We start from the raw sequence: 25,166 nt of genomic DNA on the forward strand, positions 1-25,166 counted from the left end.
ACAATTAGTTGAAAAAGCAGGCTGGAGAGGCTCCCTGGAACACACAGATTCCTCCCTGCCACATCCAGCAAACTGCTGCCTCAGGACTCCCATAGCAACCAAATGTCTCTCAGGGCTCTCAGCCGGCCGCCCCTCAAAGCACAGCCAGTGCAGCTCAGTACAACACAGGAGGAGGAGGAGGAGCGGGAAACAAGGAGAGGCATTTTCCTAGGCTCCATCATGAGGTAAAGTGAGGATTGGATTGCCTCATCCTCTCGGCCCTGCAGAACGCAGAAGAAGCTCAACTTCTCCTTATCGGTTAAGGATTAAAGGAGAAAAAGAAAAAGAAAAAATTAGGCTGTGTAACCTGGCTGTGTAATACACAGGCACCAACAGTCCATTGTTTCCGAATTTGATATTTGGGATTCCATATGTCATTCTTGCCCTGCACCCACCCCCAAGAATAGTCTATAAGCGCTCACTCTTATATGCGTGCAAATAATTATTTATTAGTTATTTTAGATGAGACATTAGTATGGACTTCTTGAACTCCCCATGCCTTTATACAGTGGTACCTCTGGTTAAGAACTTAATTCGTTCCGGAGGTCTGTTCTTAACCTGAAACTGTTCTTAACCTGAGGTACCACTTTAGCTAATGGGGCCTCCCGCTGCCACCGCACTATTTCTGTTCTCATCCTGAGGTAAAGTTCTTAACTCGAGGTACTACTTCCGGGTTAGCGGAGTCTGTAACCTGAAGCATTTGTAACCTGAGGTACCACTGTAGTAGAATGGAGGCAGGCTGGATTTGGTACAAACCTTCCCCAACCTGCTTCCCCAACCTATTTTGAAGTGGCCATAGTCCAAAATATACATGGAGGGCATCTGAGTGAGGGGAGGCTGCAGGGCAGACATTGGCAATTGGAGGTTTGCCAGCTATGGGGGCCAGTAATGCTTGAGTCATGGGGCGAAAGGTAGGGAAGCCTGAATGAAACCTTCAAGCCCCGACTCCTCCCCATTGTAGCCAAATTGTGAGTCTCCACCAGAAGCCTTTAAAAAGAAAAAGAGACCTAAGGGTTGAGGGGGTGGGGCATCAAAAGGTAAGGATCTCTTTGGTCTCCCTGTACCCTGAGGGACACAGAAGGCGCAGATGAAATCACAGCTGATAAGCAGTGTGACACACAAGCCTTTAGAGCAGACCTGTATAATTTGTGACCCACCAGCTGAAGGCAGCCCATTCATTGCATTTTGGCTTGGTGGGTGCACAACTATCCTCCCTCTTTTCTCTTTTTCGCAATCTGTGGTAGGCAAATAGCTGTCAACTTTTCCCTTTTCTTGCGATGAATCCTATTCGGAATAAGGGAATTTCCCTTAAAAAAAGGAAAAAGTTGACAGCTATGGGTAGGCATCAAAGTTCATAGATTTTCTACTGGCCCTCCTTATAGGATATGAATTCTATTCTTCAACAACAAACAGAGAGAGAGAGAGAGAAAGAGAGAGAGAGAGAGAGAGAGAGAGAGAGAGAGAGATTAAAATGTGCATGCTATTGTACATAAAGAAGCAAAAGCTAGGGAGTCCTACCAGCTGCACTAGAGTAATCCAGGAATGTACCCCCCCAAAAAATATTGACTTGAAAATGTATTATATCTTAAATATATTCATATTTGATGCTACCCAAAAAAGCACCCGTCCACTGAAAAGCTGCAAAAACTTCAGTGTGGAGAGCTCAAACTTTGTTATTTAAGGACAGTAGCAATTTTTATTTTGCAGAACTCTGACTGATTTTCAGGTTTTGTCATTCAACATAAAAGACACATCTGGAACACCCATGAGAATATAGGTCCTGTGCTCAATAAGTTACCGTAGCCAATAGGGTAATGCCAGCAGGAACCCCCCCCCCCACCCTTGTTGTTTTATGTGCAGTTTTGGCTCTCCATGCTGGAATGCCTGGAATTTAGTCCCAAGCAAATTACTGCAGCTCTAATAAACAATCAAACAAACAAACAAATCTGCATTGTCTATGCCTGTGTGTGTTCAGGGATAAGAAGATGTGAAGATTATTGGATGCATGACAGGTGAAGCGGGATGTGGAAGCATATGAAGCATGTTAACAGTTTGTTGGAAGGAATTGTAAGAATTTACAACACACAGGCACAGAAATGTTATTCTCCTAATGATATCACACTAAGGCTAGATCCAGGTGTCACAATAAACCGTGGTTTATTGAGCCTAGTCTCCCCTGGGCTCTCCTGCTCCCCACCCTCCAGCACAACCCCAAGGAGGAATTCAGAAGATTTAACCTCTGTTTTTGATCAACTTCAGCATGCCACATTGTGTGATCCCAACAAAATGTGGTTTTTCTTCACTGTGGTTTGGCCGAAACAAGTCTAATTCAAACCATGCTTTATGCAGCTGGCCATTGTTAAGATTAACCACAGCTTACCATTCAGATGCAACACTAAACTATGATTAATTGAAAGCAGAAGCGAAATCTTTGTAACTGTGTCAGAGGAGCTCTAAAAAAGCACAAAACTGCAAATGTCTACTCCAGATCTTTCCGAACTGTATGTCACAACATGTTAGTGCGTTGGCTGCAGCAGGTAGGTGTGTTGCGTGAACGCTCCCCGTGCACCTCCCGGGGCTGGAAAGGGGTCTATTTAACCTCCGGTTTGCTAGCAAAACTGAATTACTGTGTCACGAAATGATGAATGTCTAAAAAGTGTGTCACCAGCATGAAAAGTTTGGAAAGGTCTGGTTTAGTCTCTCTCTCATTCTCTCTCTCTCTCTCTCTCTCTCTGTGTGTGTGTGTGTGTGTGTGTGTGTGTGTGTGTATACCAGAGGAGGAGTGGAAAGGGGAGTGTGTGAGCCTAAAAGTTGCCTAGGCTCATTCCCATCATGATAAACCATAATTTTTGATGACCAGTTGCAGCTGTGTTATACCAAAGATCCTATATTTGCTAGGTTCAAATTTGCTAGTCAAAGCTTTCTATCTCAGTATTTGGAGAGATGGCCTATCAGGGCCACCATGTCCCTAAGAACTTCAAGGTAGGGTTGTGTTTATTCTCTCTCTCTCTCTCTCTCTCCCTCTCTCTCTGTGTGTGTGTGTGTGTGTGTGTGTGTGTGTGTTCTGTGCAAAAGTAACACCAAGGAAAGCTAAACTCTGAAAGGAGAACACATTGTGCAAATCTGCATGAAATTGCTTATTTTGCATGATTAATTCTGCTTCTTAAAGAGGTAGTGCCAAGAAATATGCAGGGTGCTGAAACATTTTTTCTCAGCACCAAGATTTCACCAGCAATTTCTCACGCTCATTTAAACCATAAGGATTGGAAACATAACCGAAAAGAAAGAAAGATTTTAAAAAACACTCCATACCAGGCATTTAAGAGGTTTTGGATGCTGAATTCTGCACCCCATATCAATTTTTGTACTTGTGTGGCAAAACCACAAATTCACAGAAAACGGAGACCTTACTGAAGGGAACTTAGATAACTAGGAGATCTGTGCAATGAATCGTTGATCTTGCATCAGCTGAAGTAGCTCTGTGTACTGCTGCAGAAGTGTTAATACTCTCAGCATTCCGACTGGAAGTCTGGGATGTATTGTGAGTGTTTGTGTCACCTGCTGACAGCCCTGGCTCTCCAAGGCTGCCCTTGCTCACTGTGATTAGTATTCAATGATCATGAAATCCCAGTGGGAGCCATTAGTTACCTCTCCACAAGAACAGAGATGTTTCTCTATTAACGTCAAAACATGGCTCCTGCGCTCCTCTCGTCGCTAGCAAGACCTGAAAGATATTGCAACAGCAACTGTAAAGGGAATTAAATCAACATTCCCAAGGAACTGTAGAGCCACTGGGCCACTGCCTATGGCACTTCAGGAGGCCCCCTCGAAGCCTTTCTCCAGGAAAAAAATAAATGGGGAAAACGGCTTCTGCTTCACATGGCGATCAGAGGGTCACAAACCATGACGGTCTGACAAACAAGAAAAGATAGAAGAACTGGTTAGGCTCAGCTCTGGAGGAAAGACAATTAAGGGCAGGGATGTGATGACAAGTCTTCACATATTTAAGGGACTGTCATCAGGGTGGAATGCTCACTCTCCCTTGCCGCTGAGGGTGGGACAAGAGGAGAGATGCTAAAATGCTGAATTGGTCAATATGGCAGGAAGTGGGAGCTGGTGCGCCTCTTTGTTTGTAAAAAAAAGGAACAGTGTGACATAGAGAGTTCTATGTCAGCAGCACCACTCTGGACCCAGTACACAAAGCAGCTGATTTGACTGTGCTGCTCTTCTGATTTCTCACTTTGGCAGCAGCCAGGTACAATGCAGTCTGCATTAGGGATGGGGGAGAAAGACGATCCTGTTCACGTTTAAAGCGGAATGTATCAAATTTGCACTTTCTGAAGCAATATGAAAACTGAAACACGGACATCCTTCGAAATATGCATTTATCCGAATTTTGTGATGCAGTTGTCCAACAAACCAATGTTTACAACAACGGATATGTTAATTAAAAGTGCGCATAGAAATGAATATAATAGGGAAGATAGCATTCCAAAATGTGTTGTATTAGGAGGAATTGCTTACAAAAATGTGCTTATTTGGATAAATTTGCACTAAAATGCTGCAGAATTTTCATTGAGATGTTTCAAAAGAAAATTCCCAAACTGCTGCAGAAATGAATTTAAGATTGGAAAAATTAAAAACTGAGAGAACCAAATTGACAGATCCTTCTATCCCCAGTCAGAATCTCCAGGGAAGTTGCAGTCATCTCTTAGAAATGTAAATGTAAAGCTGGTCAGTACTGATGCGCCCTGGGAACCAAAGAATCACATTGAAGCAAGATTTGAGATAAAATGTTAAACTGGAAGGGCAATAGGGATATAGGAAGGATTTCCCCAGAGAACAGGTGAAAACTATTTGAGCGAGGGTCTCAAAAAAGCAAAGCATCTGTGCCAAAGATGATTCTTAAGAAAAGGTATATGTTTGCAGCTGGGATCACCTGACTCCACCTGCGAAGATTGTGCATGCAACCTGTACTCTGGATAGCTGTTTCCATCCATCAGAGGGTACAGACCGTTTGTCTGAGAAAATAAAGAGGCACAAAACACCTCACTTTAAAGACTTGAGTTTCCATCTGAAAGAAGGGCAGCAGCCAAATTGCAAAGAGCTCCATGGAAATCAGCTACAAACCCGCGCAATTTTTTACCAGCCAGTATTCATGTGTATGGGCTAGCAAAAACTCTCTCCCTGTTTCCAAAATCATCTTCCCCTATTTGCCTAGAGGGAGTTTTCATTTCTCAAAGGCTATCAGGAAGGATATTATTATTTTTTACAAGAGTTGATATATCAATCTGTCCAGTATCCTACAGGTAGTAAAATGTATGTGCTTAGACCACATTAGGAATACTCTCCCAGGGATGGTTTGGATTGAGTGAAGTGAGCTCTGAAGACCTTAGTTAATTATCCCCTGAGATCCCATCCAATTCTGGGGAATCTGAGGTGGAAGCAGGGAAAGATTGTGAAAAAGACTGCAGGAACTCAGAACAAGTATCTGTACTGAGTTTGGGGAAGAAATGAGGAAACACCTCTCAGTTGGGTAAAGTAAATATTCTGGCAACTTAAAGAGGGTTAAAGAGGGAGTTAAAAAGGGATAAGAAAACAGCCAGAAGGCCTTCACATTCTCTGTGATCTACCTAACAAAATTTGTTTACTGAAACGTGCGTAGAAAAGAATGAAGGGCCATTAATGACTTCATAAAGTGGCTTCACCCCGGCTTTGTTCTTTGAGACAAAACACTGGAGGTAGCCATTATCAGCCATGAAGTCACTAACTGATGCAATGTGTTTCCCTGTGGAATGAACACATTTGGCTGGATTATAAAGGAGGAACACCATGATCAGCAGGGGGTGTGGGAGCCTATGTTTTGCTATACATGAGTTTAAATAAACCAACAGGTGCCCCCTCCCCTTGTAAAAAAAAAAAAGTCCTTGGTGCCAAGGGATTACATGATGCACACAGATTGCATCATATGGAAGGGGGAGGGGAGGAAAGTACAGGAACTGGAAACTTGCGAAGCACATTAAACAAAATATATAGCATAATAGTAATGAATATTTATGCTATACACACAATAGGACTAATACTAACTAGTCGAACCCACAGTATACTTTGTTATTACTAATTATTCTCTCTCTCTCTCTCTCTCTCTCTCACACACACACACACACACACACAAACACACACCATTGTCATGGGATGCAAACTTGCTCTCGGTGCATCAAAACATTTCTGCCACCAGCTCTGAGCTCTTGCTTCTTATGCAGTCATAGTTCACAATAGCTCCAAAATTAGAGGGGATTGGCTGCTGAAGCAACCTACATTTATCTCATCTCCAGCCATAATTTTACCTGCCCCCCGCTGCTTCGCTGTCCTAATCACTGGAAGCAAGTTCATTGTGCCCCGCCGGCATAGCACAACTGGCTCCATCTCAACATTCGTGTGTGTGCCTGAGACAGGGGGACATCCTCATGCTCAGAGAGTTCCCACCCAATCCTCTGGGATGATATAGCAGGGTTCCAGCTCTGTTTGATTTGCACAGGCAACTGAGCAACCTAGAGACTACACAAACCTAAATCCATGTGCTTCTTCCAGTGTGGTGGGAACCCCTATAATTATGCCACCTGAATGGTCATGCAGCCTGCCTATATGATAAAACCGGCCTTGTTCATGCCTTCAGACCCCACCTGCTCACTCCTCTCTTGCCCCAAAATCTTGCGCTTCAGCTCTTGTTACCATTGGCCTATTTCCGCCAATAATGTACGTATGCGGACATCAAAGGAAAGTGAACCCTCCCCACCACCTTCCTGTTTATTCATCATGTATGTCCTCTGGCATACACTGACTTGCTTAGCCAAGTGTCTGCGGTACCTAACCTCATCCTATTATGGTATTGTTGAACACCCACAATCTTTTTGTTACCCAGACGGGCAGTCCTTTTATCCCCATTTTACTGACAGGCAATTAAGGATAAGGCAGTGTTTCCCTTTAGGGCTTATCAGTACAGTGGCGAAGTTCCCACACTCCTTGCTGAAAGCAGGAGGCTGAAAGGGCCTTCCGGAAAGTCAAGGCATTTTTAACTATGAGTTAGCTCTGCTATTGCATGAGCACGGGAAGCCCGCTATGTCAGCTGCAGAGTCCACCCTAGATACTATGATACTTTTAGACTGAAGTCTTGCGGGGACAGGACCAGGCAAAGGCACCTGTAGATCTGGACTGCAGAGTTTAGGGGACTATACCGGAAGATTATGTAACTGTCATAAAGGCCACTAAACAAAATTCTTTCTTGCCTTTTGGAGTTCTTGTGCTTTTATTTAAATGCACAGCATGCAGAAATTCAACAAATAAACCCGCCCCTCTCACCTTTACAGCATGGAACATAGGCATAGCTGTCAACATTTCCCTTTTTTAAAGGGAAATTCCCTTATTCCGAATAGGATTCCTCGCAAGAAAAGGGAAAAGTTGACAGCTATGAACATAGGAAGGAGTCTCACCATTGGGTCCATCTACCTTGGCAGTGGCTACACTTGGAGTGGGGAACCCCTTTTCAGGCCATGGGTCCCATGCCGGGGGGTGGATGCCAAAAGCAAAAATGGTAATAAATAATATTTTTTAATAAAAAATATTTTGACAAAGTAATATTTTATATTTTTTATTAATTATTATTATTAATGGTTATTTGTCAAAATAAAAATAAAATAAAATTATAAAAAAGCAAAAATGGTTGGAGCAATGGATGTAAATTTTACATTTGAACAGTGGGCTGTTTTCTTCACACTCTCTCATGCCCCTCTGTATCCAGCTTCCAGACAAGCATAATTGTTGATTACAGTTGCTCTTCAAATAATTCATATACTTCTTCCAATCTTCTGTAAATCTCTGGTCCCGCAGGTTTCGAATCCTTCCTGTCATTTTGTCCAATTCTGCATAGTCCATTAATTTCATCTGCCATTCTTCTTTCGTCAGAATTTCTTCTTGCTTCCATTTCTGGGCTAACAATACTCTTGCAGCAGTTGTTGCATATAAAAACAATTTAACATCTTGCCTATTAATATCCTGACCTATAATACCAAGTAAAAATGCTTCTGGTTTTTTTAAAAAATGTATATTTCAATGTTTAATGTTTTTATTATGTTTTTATATATGTTGGAAGTTGCCCAGAGTGGCTGGGGCAACTCAGTCAGATGGGTGGGGTATAATAGTAGTAGTGGTAGTAGTAGTAGTAGTAGTAGTAGTAGTAGTAGTAGTAGTAGTAATAGAATAGGATGTCACTGTTTCCATCAGAGAATTGTTTGAGGGTATGTCCTCATCGAGAGCTGAAAAGTGGCCATGTGACACCACCCTAGCCAGGTCTCCACCCATAAAAGTAGAAGCCGGCAACACCTGGATTCCAGGGTGTTGGCTCGTGTGTAAAGACCTTAAGTGACTTATTAATAGCACCAGATAAATTAAGTACCTCGTAGGAGGGAGTCACCGTCAACTAGGAAGGTGCCCACAAGCTTAGTAATGGCTACCTTTGAAGTGATGCAAGAATGATTATTACAGAGCAGCAGACAAACTTAATGGGGCCATTTCAGGCAGAAATGCTCCCTTTCCCCAGTTCAGCGTTGGCTTGTGGGAGAGCCAATAAAAACAAGTGTAGCTCCCTTTCCAGTCTACCCTCTTATAAGGGTAGCTCAGGGGTGGAGAACCCTGGGTCCTCCAAAAGCTGCCGGACTACTCCTCTCATTCTCCCTGACCACTGGCCCTGCTGCGATGGGACTGATGGGAACTGATAGCTCAGCTGATCCCCGCATGGGGCAGCTGCATATTCTTGCATCGGAGGGGGTTGGACTAGATGATCCTCAGGGTCCCTTCCAACTCTATGACTCTATAAGATACCAAGAACAACAGATTATCCATCCCAGTTCTACCTTCATTTCTATGTCCCAGCTGACAACTCAAAATAGGAATGGGGTTTTTTTTAAATGGAAAGGCAGCTTATAAATGTTAATAACTAAATCAAAGTCTAAGAACATACTGCTCCATTGTGAAATTCGAAGCTTATAGGCTTAATCGATCTGATCAAACCTTTCAACCATCTGCCTTCCCTTCACGTTGTGAGTTGTGAGTGGGAGAGAAATAATTTCTTGTAAATGTTTCCATCTTGACCTGTACATCCTTTTTATTAGATGCGGACTTCTTTGCTGTGGTTATTAACATTTATCTGAAGAACACCTGATGCTGTGAGATTAGTAGTAAGGGCTGGGGGTTGAGAAGACGTTGGAGGGAAGAAATGCCGCTTCCTTGGTTTTAACCTCAGACATCAGGTTTGAAAACTTAAGTTGGCTCTTCGTAGGAAAGGTCACTTCCTCAAGGGCCTGATTTATCAGGTCATTGGCAGCAAAAGAATGTGCTTTTAAAGGGCCTGGTCCCACAGCCCCTTAGCCCTGAGGCCCTTGTGGTGGCATCCACTGGTATCACAGTGCCTTGAGATATCCCTCTTGGAGTCAGTCACAAGGCCCCACTGTCCCTTCCAATTGTTTTTAAAATACTTTTTGACCTGACGATTTGTTTGGCTGGTGGGTGGGGTTGCCTGTTTTTTTATCCATGTTCTGTTTGTTTCAGGGTTTGTAGAAATTTGCCTGCTTTTCTTTGGAGAGGAGGTTCTAAGCATCATAAGTTTTTCTTTTGTGAAATTGCTATTGTGTCCTCAATGGTTTCTTAGATTTCCAAATGTGCGCCCTCTCTGAGAAAGGTTGGCGATCCTTGTACGGCCACCATTGTTTTAAAGCAGACACCTTGGCTATTTTTTAGCTACTCCACAGCCTGAGGTAGCCGCTATATGACTAGAGCGTCCTACTTAAAGAAAGAAGAAGCTGTCACTGATTTTGGAAGGAGCGAGTGTGGCCTGCTTAGCACAGCATAGTTGTCAAGCAAACCAACATAGCAACCATCCAAACGGGCAAATGGAGGAGATGCATGTAGTTTGATGGTTTGCGTTTGCTGCTTGCAAGTTAAAGCGAAGACATAATTGCTTCCGCGAGAAGATAATTATTTTAATAAAATTCATTTAGCACAGATGTGTCCCAGAGAGGCAGCCTGATAGGAACAAAACATAGCAGTTTGTCAGGGAAAAAGAGAAATTGTCTTTGCTTGATCTTTCCCCCATTCTTCTCACAGAGTCATAGGACTGTAGGAAGGGATCTCCCAAAAGCCATCTAGCCCAACTCCCTGTAATGCAGGAATCACAGCTAAATAATAAAAATGATAATAATTGTTATTTATTAAATGTGTAAACTGCCATTCCTCTGAAGATTGCAGGGCAGTTCACAGCATGAAAATAGAAAATGAGAACACACAAAAAATACATTTAACAAACCAACCAACCTCCCCCCCCCCAAACACATTTTAAGGGATGCAGAATGTTTAATCAGCCCAAAGCCTGGTTATCAACAAACATTTTTACCTGGTGCCTAAACACATGCCAGGCAATCTTCCCTGGGGAGTAAAGGTAAAGGGACCCCTGACCATTAGGTCCAGTCGTGGCCGACTCTGGGGTTGCGGTGCTCATCTCACTCTAATGGCCGAGGGAGCCGGCGTACAGCTTCCGGGTCATGTGGCCAGCATGACTAAGCCGCTTCTGGTGAACCAGAGCAGCGCACGGAAACGCCATTTACCTTCCCGCCGGAGCGGTACCTATTTATCTACTTGCACTTTGACGTGCTTTCGAACTGCTAGGTTGACAGGAGCTGGGACCGAGCAACGGGAGCTCACCCTGTCGCAGAGATTCGAACCTCTGACCTTCTAATCGGCAAGTCCTAGGCTTTGTGGTTTAAGCCACAGCGCCACCCGCGTCCCTGGGGAGAGCATTCCACAAACAGGGAACCAGGGCGTGGTTTGTAAAAGAAAGGTCCTGGGGTCCAGATGGTACTGTATGGCAAGCTTCTGCTCTGACTTCAGAGGCTGCCCCTAAGCCCTGGCATATGGCAACTAGCTGTGGTTTTTGCTATCACCATCTCTCTCTCTGACACCCCATTTTCTCTCACTCTTCCTTTTGGACCAGTGTGCTGGTGAGAGACCGATTGTTCTTGCTAGAGTTCTGAACTGGTTCCTTGCAAAGGGCTCCCCCCATTTCTACCATCAGTTTCAGCACCCCTCACCTTTCCCCCTCACACCCAACTTCAGGTCTCTTCCCCCTTCACACACACCTGCAGGAAGCCAGACAGACTGCAAGCTCCCTACCCCTGACCTAAAGGCCACAACCCTAAACTTAAATCCCTTTAAATCAATAGGACCTACTTCTGGGTAAGGGGTTAGGAAAGGTTGTTTGTGATGAAGATTGCACAGGATTAAAAGACAGTGAAGAGATGGCTTTCATAGTACATTTTTAGAGTCAAAGGAGCATTCATATAATCAAAGAATCACAGAATTGAACAGTTGGAAGGGACTCCAAGGGTTATCTAGTCCAACCCTTTGCATTGCAGGAATTCCTGCAAGTTATGTTCCATGCTTTGATGCCCATGGGCACAACACAGTTGTAGAACCAGGTTAGGAGGAACAGACTCCCCTGCTACCTCCCTCCCTTGTATATTTTGAGCCATTTGCTCCATTGCTCTGTGAACAAGACATCTGCAAGCTGATTAGGGCTGCAACCTTGTTACAAGGGAGTATGCCCCATTGGCCGTAGTGGGACTTCTCAGTAAGTCATTTTGGACTCACAGCTGTCCATGAAGGCGCAGGTTAATTCTGTGTCCAGGGCGGCTGTTTACCAGCTCCACCTGGTACACAGACCCTACCTGCCCACAGACTGTTGCGCCAGAGTGGTGCATGCTCTCGTTATCTCCCGCTTGGACTAGTGCAATGCGCTCTACGTGGGGCTACCTTTGAAGGTGACCCGGAAACTGCAATTAATCCAGAATGCGGCAGCTAGACTGGTGACTGGGAGTGGCTGCCAAGACCATATAATACCGGTCCTGAGAGATCTGCATTGGCTCCCAGTACGTTTCCAAGCACAATTCAAAGTGTTGGTGCTGACCTTTACAGCCCTAAATGGCCTCTGCCCAGTATACCTGAAGGAGCGTCTCCACCCCCATTGTTCAGTCCGGACACAGACCCAGTGCCGAGGGCCTTCTGGCAGTGCCCTCATTGCAAGAATTGAGGTTATAGGGAACCAGACAGAGGGACTTCTCAGTAGTGGCGCCCGCCCTGTGGAATGCCATCCCATCAGATGTCAAAGTAATAAACAACTATCTGACGTTTAGAAGACATCTGAAGGCAGCCCTGCTTAGGGAAGTTTTTAATGACTGATGTTTTAATGTATTTTAAATCTTTTGTTGGAAGCCGCCCAGAGTGGCTGGGGAAACCCAGCCAGATGGACGAGATATAAATAATAAATTATTATAATATTATTATAATAAGCATGCATAGGATTTCAGTGTATGTTCATGGTTCGTTATGTTGACTTCTGCACACCAGTTGGACAAACCACTCTTCCAAAACTAAAGTCAACCAAGGTGAATTCCTGGAACATTAAAGCATTCCACATCAAAACAAAAAACAAACCAGCCCATGGGTTGAAGCTGTAAAACTTGTTTCATGACAACACCTGTAAAATATTTCCCCATTCAAAGCCAGTAAGGCAAGTTACAAGAAAGGAGATTCCGACTAAATACCAGGAAGTGATATCTGACAGTAAGAGCTGTTTGGCAGTGGGACAGACTCCCTCTGGAGGTGATGAACTCTCCTTCCTTGGAGGTTTTTAAGCAGAGATTGGATGGCCATCTGTCATGTATGATCTAGTTCAGAGTCCTGCGTTGCCTTGATTAGGGTAACCAGACATCCCCGTTTCATGGGAGAGTCCCCGGATTTGCAAATCTGTCCCCGAATAAATTCCGTCCCTGGAATGTCCCCAGATTTGCAAATCTGTCCCTGGGAAATGTGGCAGTGGCAGCCTCAGCAGCCCAGAGCCAGCCTGGTAGCACAGTTGGCTCTGGCTGGCTTCAGGAGTTGTTTGCTGCCGTGGCGCCTGCCATTTTTCCTCGCCAGAAGTCCCCATATGATGTGTCTTGTGCTCATAGGATGTGTCTTGTGCTATCTCCTGACCCTTTCGTTTTGACTGATTGGGGGAGGCTCGGGAATCATGGGTGGGCAGCCGTTGCCAAGTTTTTTAAAAACACTGTGCATTTATGTTTCACAGGGTGTGAAAGAAGGACTTTGTACCTTTATACAATAAGCATGTATGCTTGGGCCAAGAGTCTTTTGCCTCAACATAACATCCCCACTACTGACTCCCTGTTGCTACTCAGCTTAAAAAAAAAAAGTGTCCCCAGATTCATTGAAAAAAATCTGGTAACCATAGCCTAGATGATCCTTGGGATCTTTTCCAACCCTTACAATTCTACAAGAACTGCTGCTGATGTGTGGAAGGTCAGAAAACATTATTAGCTGGCAGGGATGGAGGAGGTGGAACCACAGTGTTGTACAGGTACCTCCTAGAATAGCAAACCCCTTTGGAAAGAAATCACTAATAGGAAACCTGCCACAATCATTCATCTGCCTAGGTAGCGAAACAGTGAAAACAAAATTAGTTCTCCTAATGAAGAAACCACTGCCTTTGACTTACTAGCTGCAGAAAATTTATCAGTCACATCTGAGCTACCCCTTCAAAGGCCTCTATTACATAGCTATTTTTTTCCACTATACTTATGGTGACCAAGGAGTGGAATGCCAATAATATGTATCCTGTTTGGAGTGACCACAATTATAATCAAGTATTAGTCATGGTAGTTGTGATTAATACAATGTATTGGAAAGCATTTCCATGCCGTCATTGACTGTAGTAGCATTTTATCACTGGTGTTATACCATTAGTAATTTTCTTACTGGACAATTAATTATGGCCCTTTTACTTTGTCATCAGAAAGCTGTTGTGAAGATTGCAATGAAACTAATATACTGTACACCAATGAAATTAATATGCACCAAGGTCAGTTCAGAGGGTTGTTCAAATAATATTCCTAGGGCATCTTGAGAATTTTTAACATCAAAACTCATAAAATAAAAATTTGTGGGCACTTTAGAATACACCAAAGATAACCCAAAAGTAGCCTGCAGTGTGGATTTGGCAGTAGGTGGGGGCTGTGGAAATCCAAGCAAATATTTAATTGAGCAGTCATGTAACAAAAGAAAAGAAAAGAAAAGAAAAGAAAAACACTTAGACCTGCTGATAGATTAACTTGCAACTGTTGTCATCAAAAGTTGTGTGTGTCTTTATATCTCATGCCCATAGCAAACCCATGGGCCCCACACCTACAAAATTCCCAAAGTTATCTAGTCCAAACTTCATTGTATATCTTGACTCAGTTGCAAGTATATCTTGACTTGAGCTGCAAAATGTACTTCCAGCCTCCTTCCTCTTCACTGTCTGGAGAACAGCGTCACCCAGGAGGATGCAGAAGGTAAGGGGCCACCTCTTAGCAGCACAGCATGCTTTTGATGGAAGGGGTCCTAGAGAGCTTGCTGCCAGTCACTGTACAGGCAACCCTGAGCTAGATGGCGACAGATGATCTTACTCGGTTCAAGACAGCTTTCTCTGTACGGAATTATTTAGTCACTGTAAGGTAACAAGGCTAGTTCAAGCAGTATGTTTTCCTTGGTAAATTGCACCAACCTTCCTATTTTCCTCATGAGTGTGCTTGAAAGAACTACTGTTAGCAACGTATGTCAGAAACGTGTAAACCTGGTGTTCTGGTTCCAAGACTGTGAGAATGCCTGCAGCCATGAACCGGATGCTTTCGAATAAACACGCCAGTTGCTCACATGAGTGCATACCGAGGAATACACAGGAAAGTTCATGCTAGTGAAAATTAATACCACCAAAGGCAGTCCTTAAGCTTTAGCAAGCCAAGGTTGCCCCCCTTCCATTTTGAATAGCAAGGTCACAAAATCATGGTTTAGTTCATTCGCTAATGTGTAATTAGTGATTACACAAACATAATGTAATGGCAATATCAGCAATGGCAATGTGTGGCCCACTGCTAATTTAGCTTCTCCTATTATCTAGTACATCCTGTACAATACAGCTTTCAAAGTGCCTACACACCAGGCCATCCTGTGGCACAATGGGTTGGCGTGTCTGGCTATGATTCTATGACCTCTATGATAATGTGGGCAGTTGCTTGCAGATGTGCAGTTAAGCATGCTGTAGTGAAAGCTGTGCTCTTCCTATTCATTGAACAGATGAAGCCTCCTTTCACTGTGTCAGATCGTTGCTGCATCTTCCTTAGCATCACCTATGTTGGCCGGCAGTGTCTCTCAAAGCCCATGGCAAGAGGCCTTCTCCAGCCATGTCACCTCAAGATCATTTATCTGGAGACGCTGGTGGAGCTGAATTTGGGGCCTGAGCTGAAAGGCACCTGTACAGCAAGAGCGAATGGTCGTTGTGCTCACTGGGGTTAAGTACAAACACACTCGCTACAGTGGTTTGTAGATTCTACTAGGAGCTATCTGCTCAAGTACAGATAACTGAACCCATGTTTCTCAGGCCAATAGGAAAGGATGGTATCTCTCTCAAGGATCATAGGTCCCCACTGCTCTCTCAATTAAGCTTTCATTTAATTCATATTATTTTTGTTGCTTTTTGCAGCAATAATAATATTTTTAAAAAGAAAGCTCAGAGCAGCAGGATTCTGTAACTCTCCTCCTCACTGGACAGTGGGGGCACAATTTTGGGAGGAGATGGGGTGCTCTTCTGACATTTCAGCAACAGTAATACAGCTCTGAGGCTGCTAAGTCCTGCAGCGCTATATTCAAGCGCAGCATTTCAATGAATCAACAGAAACGGCGGCTGACTGCCCTAGGACTGACCAGCTCATTGGTGTCTTTGGAAAAAGACGAGCCTCCTGACGGTTATAACTCGAACAAACATCCCTCTGCTCCTTATTAGGGGCTGCAGCTGCCGGAGCATAATTCATTACAGATTTGCCAGCCAGCAATAAAAGGTGTGTGTGAGAGTGTATGTGCCCCCAAAACTGCAGTCCATGAGTTGCACAAGAGGAGAAACACAGGCCAAGCACTCTCTTGGGCTCCTTATTCTTCTGTACTCTGAAACTCCTGTACAGTGGTACCTTGGTTCTCAAACGCCTTGGTACTCAAACAACTTGGTACCCAAACACTGCAAACCCAGAAGTTAAGTGTTCCGGTTTGCGAACTTTTTTTTTGGAAGCCGAACAGGCTCCGTTTTGAGTGTTACACTTCCGATTTGAGTGTTATGCTGAGGTCTGTCTGTTTTTTGCTATTTATTTTGCGTTTTTGTTTTTGTGGCCTTTTTTTTTTTTTTTGAGACTGTGTGGAACCCAGTTCAGCTACTGATTGATTGATTGTGTGACTACGGTACATTGTTTATTGCTTTCATTTTATGGATCAGTGGCCTCGTTAGATAGTTAAAATTCATGTTAAATTGCTGTTTTAGGGGTTGTTTTAAAAAGACTGGAACGGATTAATCCATTTTGCATTACTTTCTATGGGAAAGCGAGCCTTGGCTTTGGAATGCTTTGGTTTTGGCACGGACTTCCAGAACGGATTTTGAGAACAAAGGTACCGCTGTACTCTGCAAGAACAGATATGAATGTTGTCACTCAGTGTGACAACAGTGTCTCAAAATAAGAAGTGTTGGTGCCAGCCGTCTGAGCAAGGGCTATAGGCCCTACCCCCTGGGACTTGGAACATTGGGTGGCCTGGGTTTTGCTGTCAGCTCAGTCTCCTCTGTCATCTCCTCATAGTGTCAGAGGGCTGAGCTTAGGGAGCTGAGTTCAAGTTCCTCTCTCAGTTAGGCCACAGATTCATCACACAAAGTTTCCAGGGAGAGCCGACTAGGTTGGACATCCGTAACATGGGAGAAACTGTGACCTGTTGTTGTGATGAGAAAGAAAATGTTGTTACAACTCCCAAGTCTTAAGGGCGGAATGACGACTTCAGAGAGAAGAAAGCCAAATACAATGATGGTAGAAAAGTTGTTGGTCTGAGGAAAGGTTCAGTCCCAGGCTTGTTTTCCACGCAAAGGAAAACAGCACTTCTAATAGCTGCGAAGTAGAGGAAAGTTCAGCAGGGGAAGCTTTTCTTACTCCAGCTTAGCAAGCTGCACTTGCTGAAAAATTCCTCTTCCACAAAACTATTGTATGCCACTTAGATTTTTTTAAAAATTATTATTAAAAAGTGAAGAGTTTAAAAACAGTTTTTTAAATAAACTAATTTAAACTGCAGGAGGCCTGCTGCTATTCTTTGCACCCATTCATCCTAGAGAGATAAAAGAGGAAGACAAAATAATTAAGTTAAATTGAGCCTTATGTTGCAGGTTGAGATCAAAGGTACGTAGATTCTGCCCTTGACAAGGTTGAATATTTCTGCTTTAGACTAAAGCGTATGAAGTCACTTTCACAGCTAAAACAATAGAAGAAAAAGCTTAAGTGCTTAGTTTGAGCTGGGGATCCCCTAGTGTCCAGTACTGGAATCTGTTTCAGAAGCTGATGTTGCTCCTCCCCCCCCCTCCCCAAAAACCCTGATCTTATCACACAGCAGAGCAGGCAGAAGGTTTTCCCATACAGTTGCTGTCTTTGTGCAATGAATGGACATTTGTGAGCTCTTGTGACCAGCCCCTTCCTCTCCCTGCAATGTTGTGCTTCTGTTCTTTGAACAAGGCTTTTTCACAACTGCCCAAGGACAATGTTTTATAGCTGGGAGTGGGTGGGATATTACTCTCCCCCCGCAAAAAACACCCCAAACCATTTGCTGTGGTTGCTGGATAGCATACAATTGTGTGAGCGTCGTCGTCAATATATGGGGTATTGCCTGTGACTATACGTACATTAGCAACAGCGACACAAACCCCTTCCCCAATACCTGTAAAGGTAAAGGGACCCCTGACCATTAGGTCCAGTCGTGACCGACTCTGGGGTTGCAGCGCTCATCTTGCTTTATTGGCCAAGTGAGCCGGCGTACAGCTTCCGGGTCATGTGGCCAGCATGACTAAGCCGCTTCTGGCAAACCAGAGAAGTGCACAGAAACGCCATTTACCTTCCCGCCAGAGCGGTACCTATTTATCTACTTGCACTTGGACATGCTTTCAAACTGCTAGGTTGGCAGGAGCAGGGACTGAGCAATGGGAGCTCACCCTGTCGCGGGGATTCGAACCGCCGACCTTCTGATCGGCAAGTCCTAGGCTCTGTGGTTTAACCCACAGCGCCACCCACGTCCCTCCCCAATACCAATACCTGTATGAGTCTGCAAATTTCAAAAGTTTGAATAATATAAAAATTCCAGTGGCTGTGTGCGCTACGTTCTGGCATACACATCTATCCACATTTCCAAAGCGAGGGAAGCGAGGGAACAGTGCTATAGAGATCACCCTTCAGCTATCCCGCATCCCATTAAATATGTGAGGATGGGGACATCATAGTATTGGTGAACCAAGGCTTGCTACAGTGTCACACAAAGGATAGGACAGGGCTGGGTCATGCTTCTTTCCATGTTGCAGGCAAGTGCTGTGTTCTGTCTCCAGCGGCAAGCTGTTTGTTGGTGAAACTATCCCTTTCCTTCCCTATTAAAGCAATTAAAACCAGTTCAGCACACTTTCAGTAAGAAGGCACTCAACCCGAGAGGTCTCCATATTATCTACCACTGCAGGAGACAGATCTCTTTCTGGAGTTAGTCCTTCACTGATTGTTTCACTAACAAACAAACAAAGACGATGCTTTATACCGAACCACACTATTGGCCCATCCAGTCATTGTGGTTGGCAGCGCCTCTCTAAGACGGGAGGACCTTCTGCATGCAAAGCAAAAGGCTTGGACATTGCGCCCCTGAACCTCATCAATGCTCAAGATGCTATGCATTCTTTTTAATGAGCCAACTGGCCGTGTAAATCATGCTGGGTGGAAATCTGCAAGAGGTATAGAATGAACCAGATAGAAACTTCATAATCTGAGACGGCCTGTTTGTGATTCCTGGGTGTGGTGTGGGGAAAAAACAAGTTATTATGGCTGTTGCATAACACTCTGCCTGAGAACTTTCTAGGACACCTGGATAGACCATTGATGGGAGCCGAGTGCTGGACTTGACAAAGCTTTTAGTCAGGTCCAGCAAGGAAACCTTAGACGCTCGGATGTGCTGCTGCTGTGAAAGAGTCAAACAAAATTAGGTTGAGGACTACAGTGGAAGGAGGTGTTGCCGTGGCCTTCCAAGTTGTGCTCATTTAACAGCCCCTCTTGCAGTACTCGGACTTACAGTTTCCTCACTCACGAGGGCTCAACAATTAAAGTAGTCATTCACTAGAGCAGAGGACCTAGACTAGCACAGCATGTTCATTTATAGCACTGGGAGATGGCCATCTGCACAGAACGTACCGCTCTGCTGTGCTTCACCTTTCCAATACAGCGAGATCATGTTCTCAGCTGCTGTAACGAAGCTCACTGTTAATGATTCCAGGAGCCCTGCGGACTATAATTGTGGCACCCCTTACCGCCAGAGACTGAAGCATGAATCATCTCAAAGTTCAAGAAGAATTTAGGCGACTTCTCTTTGGAATATGGCATCTTTTCTCCTTACGAAAGAGTGTAACAGGCAAATTAGTATAAGCAACATGGTGAAGCCTATGCCTGAGTGGTATTCATTCAGAAGACTAGAGCAGAAGGATTATTTAGGGTTAACATACATCCAGAATTTCCTGGAAACAGTGTCTGAGCAGAAATAGCTCAAAAAATGTCATTTCTCTTTTTGTTAGATTTTTTTGTACAATTCCCATCATCCCTAGCTAACAGGACCAGTGGTCAGGGATGATGGGAATTGTAGTCTAAAAACATCTGGAGGGCCGAGTTTGCCTATGCCTGTCCTGGAAGGCTTCAAGAGCTCTCCACAGATGGCATACGTATCACCTGGTTAACTCAGGGATGGGAATCCTGCAGCCTTCCTGATGGTAGCTGGATTCAAACTCCCATCAGCCCTGGCCAGCTTTTGAATTTTTATTTAAACAAAATGTATATTTTTAAAATGTATATACCACTTACCCGATACCAATTAAAGCGAACATTAAAAGGAAGCTGACTTTTAAAAATCAGAATGTTAATAAAACCAGTAATTCTAAAAACAACCACACATAATAAAATTACATGTTAACATTGCGAAAAGGCTTTAGCAGGTGCTGAAAACAATTCAGTGAAGGTGCTTGCCTAATACCAATGGGCAGGGACTTCCAAAAAGTAGGTGTTGCCACACAGAACATACATTATATGGAACTCGTAAAAGTGCCGGTTTCGGAGATCAAAGCAATCAAATGGGCCCAGGGGGAGTAATCTGATCCTTCAAGTAAACTGGTCCGAAGCGGCTGAGGGCTTTATATACTAACACCTTGAATTTGGCCTGGTAACAAATTGTCAGTCAATGCAGATCTCTGAGCAGGGGTGTAATACACTGCGAGAGTCTCACTCCTGTCAGCAACCATACTGCAACATTCATCACTAACTGTAATTTCCAGATCAAGTGCAAACAGAGCCCTACATGTACAGGGTAGAACTGATCCAGTCTTGAAGTTACTAATGCATGGACTACTGTGGTGAATATATCCTGATCTTGGAATGCACAGGCCATCGTCAGATGATGAAAGATGTAGTCCAATAACTTTGTGTGTGCGCGCGCATGTGCGTGTGTGCGTGCGCATATGTTTCTTTGGTCAAACAAACTGATCATGGAAACTCACATGTCAAGCTTATGAGCCATTTAGGCTGAAGTGTGTATTAGAAGTAAAGTAGGAAAGACTTGTGTTACACCAACACGACCAGAATGGCAGAAGACATTTCCTCCAGTACTGAACAAAGTGGACCTCTAAGAGGTAGAGGTAAAGGGGTGGGTGGGTGGGTGGGGGTGCGTGTGCGTGCAAGAGAGCAAGAAAGAGAAAACAAGAGTGCTATGATTATCAGTGATCAAACAAAGGAAAGGGTGTCCTGTTTCTTTCCAGAACCTGGTACAGCCTAAGATAATGTATAAATAGTAATGCAAACCCTTTTTTTTTTACTTTCTATGTGTTTTGCTTATATGTATTACTGAAAGACTGTCACCTATAATTATTTGTATATTACCGTGTGTTTATTGTTGCCACATTATTGAGATTTAAAATAGAATAAAAACATTAAAAAGAAAAGAAAAGTCACAACATTATTTCACTTTTCCTCACAGGAGCCTGAAAAACTCACATTTTTAGAGCTCTCATGGTGGAGACGGTTTGCTTTGAGACATACGTTATGACTTCATTAGGGCATACAGTCGTACCTTGGATCCCGAACGCCCTGGAACTCGGACATTTTGGCTCCCAAACGCCGCAAACCCGGAAGTGATTGTTCTGGTTTGCAAACATTCTTTTGGAACCCGAAATCAGACGGGGCTTCCGCAGCTTCTGACTGGCTGCAGGAGCTTCTGTTTGACTTCCACAGTACGACTGTACAGGCAAACTCCATGGCTTCAATAAGCAATCTTCTGTTGTTTTAAGCAAGAAACACCCCCCAAAAACATTATCCAACATATTTTGGGAAGGGGCGTGTGTGAGAGTACACTGCAGCTTATTTTGATGCCCCCTCCCTTTTATTTAGGTTCACTCTTTGGCATTTTCTGCCTCTCAGTCCAGTCCTCCAAAAAGAAAAAAAACTGGACTGGGCATTATCAGTTGAGTTGCATGACACACACACAAATGCACACATGCCACAAAGGGCTGAGAGATGTGCCTATGTGAATAGAGGTCGTGCTAGAAAACAAAAGCTTCCTCTGTGCCTCCGGAATATTCCACTACACAATGTCTGAAACACAAAAGTCACACGACTCCCATACCTAAACAACATTTAGAAATGCTATAACAGGGGTCAGCAAACTTTTTCAGTAGGAGGGCACTGTCCCTCAGACCTTGTGGGAGGCTGGGCTATATTTTTTTTTGGGGGGGGGACGAATTCCTATGCCCCACAAATAACCCAGAGATGCATTTTAAATAAAAGGACACATCCTACTCATGTAAACACAAGCTGATTCCCGGAACGTCTGCGGGCCGGATTTAGAAGGTGACTGAGCTGAATCCAGCCCCCGGGCCTTAGTTTGCCTACCCATGGGCTAGAAGGTGAAGAACTGTAACCCCCACTCAGCACCACCCCAAATCTCTTTGTATTTGTCCAACAGCTTTAGTTGAGAACAATTCTTGATGAAATATTTAATTTTATTTCAATGGTTTTGGTGGTGGTGTTGTTGTTTTGGCAGCATCTTCTGTAACAATGTCTAGATCAACAGTTCTGTGTTTGTGGACCAAACATGAGATTTCCCCCACTTTGATATGCTGAGCTGCAAAGCATTCACTCTGTTTAAATCTGTAGCACTGGCAACAACCACCCACTTGAAAAATGTCCTGAATCCACAGTCTCGGCACCAGTGACCAGGTGGGAGAATTGAGTTCAGACTTGGAAGAGCACACGGCAATTGAGATTATAAACAGCAGGTGGTGCTGTATTCCTATGACCTCTGGAGGAAGCCAAGCCTAAATGGATATATACACCCCCCAATCCAATGTGAATGAACACAACGCTTCTGCAGAAATTTATCTCTCACAGCCATCTCACCTCTAGCAAAGCCAAGCTGAACTAAAATTAAATTGGCTCTTTCCTGCTAAGACTTTTCCCTTGTGGCAGGTAAGTCTGAAGTGCTAATTACCCACCAGGTCTGGTTTTCTACATATATCTGCAAGTGTAATCCAAAGAGCAACCAAAAACAATTAGCAACCTGGCTAAGAAGTGGGGAGTTTGCTTGGGAGAGAGACTACTTGAGAAAAGTAAGACTAATAGGTTTCAGGTGCATAAAGGGGTGCCTGGAGGAGGTCGTGGGTTGTCTGCCATGGGCAAAAGCAATGGGCGGAAGCTGAAGCCAGAAGGATTTAGGATTGAAACCAGAGTGTAGTGAGTGGTAGAACCCTGAAACAGGTTGCTTACAGGTGCGGGGGAACTTCCATCACTGGAGGTCTTTAAGGAGGAGCATATGTCTATTAGTTTGGCAGCAGCAGGCGGGCAGGCAGGCAGGGGCCAGCACTTGGCAGGTCCTCTGTATAGTGCTATTATGGGCTGCATTTGGCTAGGTGGGTCAAATGTTGTGAAGAGAAGCCTGTGCAAGGATGTTAACAGACTGCAACCACTAATCTCAGTCAAGTTGTTATTTATCCTTTCTGAAACTATCTGCCACGTTGGAACAGATGTAAGAGAGAGAGAGAGAGAGACTTTGGATGCTAACTCAATGAAACTAGTACTTGTAACAGATCCTAAAATGCAGAGTCTCTCCAGTGGCATTCTAAAATGTAAGTCAGTTTAAAATTAAGCAAAGCACACCGGAAACCAAGCAGTCGCCCTTGCTCTGCAACCAGAAGGCTACAACCTGCCACGCTCACAATGGCTGCAGGGAAAAGCAGGAGGACCTGCAGTATGTCGTGGCACTTTCTCAATGCAGCTCAGAGCTGGATCAAAGCTGCAAGGGAGACAGGATTCAGAGTACTGAGAAATCCATTCTAACCCTACAACTGCAGGACATGCATTCAGCTCACAGTTCCAAGTGGTCCTGGCTCTTGCAGCACTGATTTTGGGTAGTTTTTCCAGGAAGATCAAACACAGTGAATGCTGGAAAACAGGACGGGCATGGATGTGAGAGACAGGAGGGTGGCAGAGGCGCAGAGAATAGGCTGCATCTCTGGAAGTGGGGCCTGAAGACTCAGCTTTGAGACTGCAGCAGGCAGAGTCTATTCCCCTCTCCAGATCTGTCTCACTGAGAGTAGCCATGTGCAAGGGCCCAATGAAGAGTCAGTGACAAAATGTTACAGGGGCTCTACCTGTATCTCCAAATCAGACCGTTCGGGCCAAAAATAATCAAGTGTTTTCACGGCGTGTGATTTTGCATAATTTATTATACTCACAGTGAACTTGAGGATTGCAACTTCCGTAACTGCAAAAATTTGATTTTTGACCTACAGCAAACAAGTCATGTATATATGAAAAGAATAAAAATAAAGCGCTTTGTAAAATATGGTGATCAAGCTTTGGATACATACACACATGTGATTATTTCCCTGGGGAAGCCCAAAAGCTTGCAATTTTATTGTTTTCGTTTTTGGCAGACTATATTCCAAGTGATCACGGTGGCTTTATGCAGAGGCCAGAGAGCCATGGTGTTTTGGTTAAAGCAACACGGGCGTGCACAGGTGCATGGGTGTGTTCGGGATGGAGGGGCTGGAGTAGCATTGCCCCTCCATCTACTGCGTTGCTGGTTGTGGACTCATTGTCTTAAGCCATCTACATTCCCCTATGGCAGCAGTGTGTGTGTGTGTGTGTGTGTGTGTGTGTGTGTGTGTGTGTGTTAGGAGGGGGGATCCTTTTGCCCCTTGGAACTCTTGATTCACCAGGCTCAGCCTTGTGCACTCCCTTCAAAATGTTCCGAACCGTAAAGCAACAACAACAACAACAAAAGTCGGGACAGTCAGAGCAACGCCCTTCCAAGTATATAGGACACACATCAAGATCCTGCTTTGACCACAAGGGAGACTCTTCCACTCGGTGCCATCTCCTTCCTTCTCCCATCCACTCATCCATCTCCTTTGGGACACTGAGGAGAAACATCTGCCTCCTCTTGTCTCCTGTTGATGTCTGCTGAGAGTGCGTCTCAACTGCGCCAAGTTGTTTCGCTTCCATTTCTCTTCTAGTCTTTGGGCACCCAAGCCCCAGGAAGATGTCATTTCCGGAAAGCGAAGACCTCCCGTGTTTTCAGTCCCCTCCTGCTTTCGTTCCCTGGCTTGGGAGAAGGTTCATCCACCATGCCTCCATAAGGGCAGCTATCCGAGTCCGGGTGGTTCCCCGTACACTCCACAGTGGGGATGTAGCCACTGTCCCACATTCCTGTCCCGCAGAGTTTGCACAGGTCATGCAGACCGCAAGGGATCCGAGGCAGCAGGCGGAACTGATAAAGCAAACTTCTAGCCTGGAAATAGGATGGCAAAGTAGATGTGAATACACAAGCCCACAAAACAGCACATGGCACAAATAGCAGATACGAGAAACTGCTGAGTTCATCTAAATTGCCCATCTCACACCCAA

At 44.4% G+C, this 25,166-nt stretch overlaps 1 protein-coding gene and 1 long non-coding RNA gene across 9 annotated transcripts in view; one reads left to right on the forward strand and one right to left on the reverse strand.

The window, feature by feature from the left end:
- The window catches only part of LOC308579917, a 194,010-nt gene extending 169,496 nt beyond the window's left edge, over positions 1 to 24,514 (forward strand). The window contains exon 2 of the long non-coding RNA XR_014004636.1: positions 20,598 to 24,514. This is a non-coding gene — a long non-coding RNA (uncharacterized lncRNA). The remainder of the gene's footprint in view (positions 1 to 20,597) is intronic.
- TBC1D16 (TBC1 domain family member 16) overlaps positions 23,966 to 25,166 on the reverse strand; it is a 60,636-nt gene continuing 59,435 nt past the window's right edge. For 7 of the 8 annotated variants that reach the window (XM_081180873.1, XM_081180871.1, XM_081180874.1 and 4 more), the window contains one exon: positions 23,966 to 25,050. In XM_081180873.1, the coding sequence (XP_081036999.1) occupies positions 24,805 to 25,050 (246 nt within the window). In that variant the 3' untranslated portion in view covers positions 23,966 to 24,804. The remainder of the gene's footprint in view (positions 25,051 to 25,166) is intronic. The other variant, XR_014004600.1, reaches the window with a different exon arrangement.

Source organism: Podarcis bocagei, assembly GCF_964188305.1.
Source record: "Podarcis bocagei genome assembly, chromosome: 2".
Taxonomy (NCBI): Eukaryota; Metazoa; Chordata; class Lepidosauria; order Squamata; family Lacertidae; genus Podarcis; species Podarcis bocagei.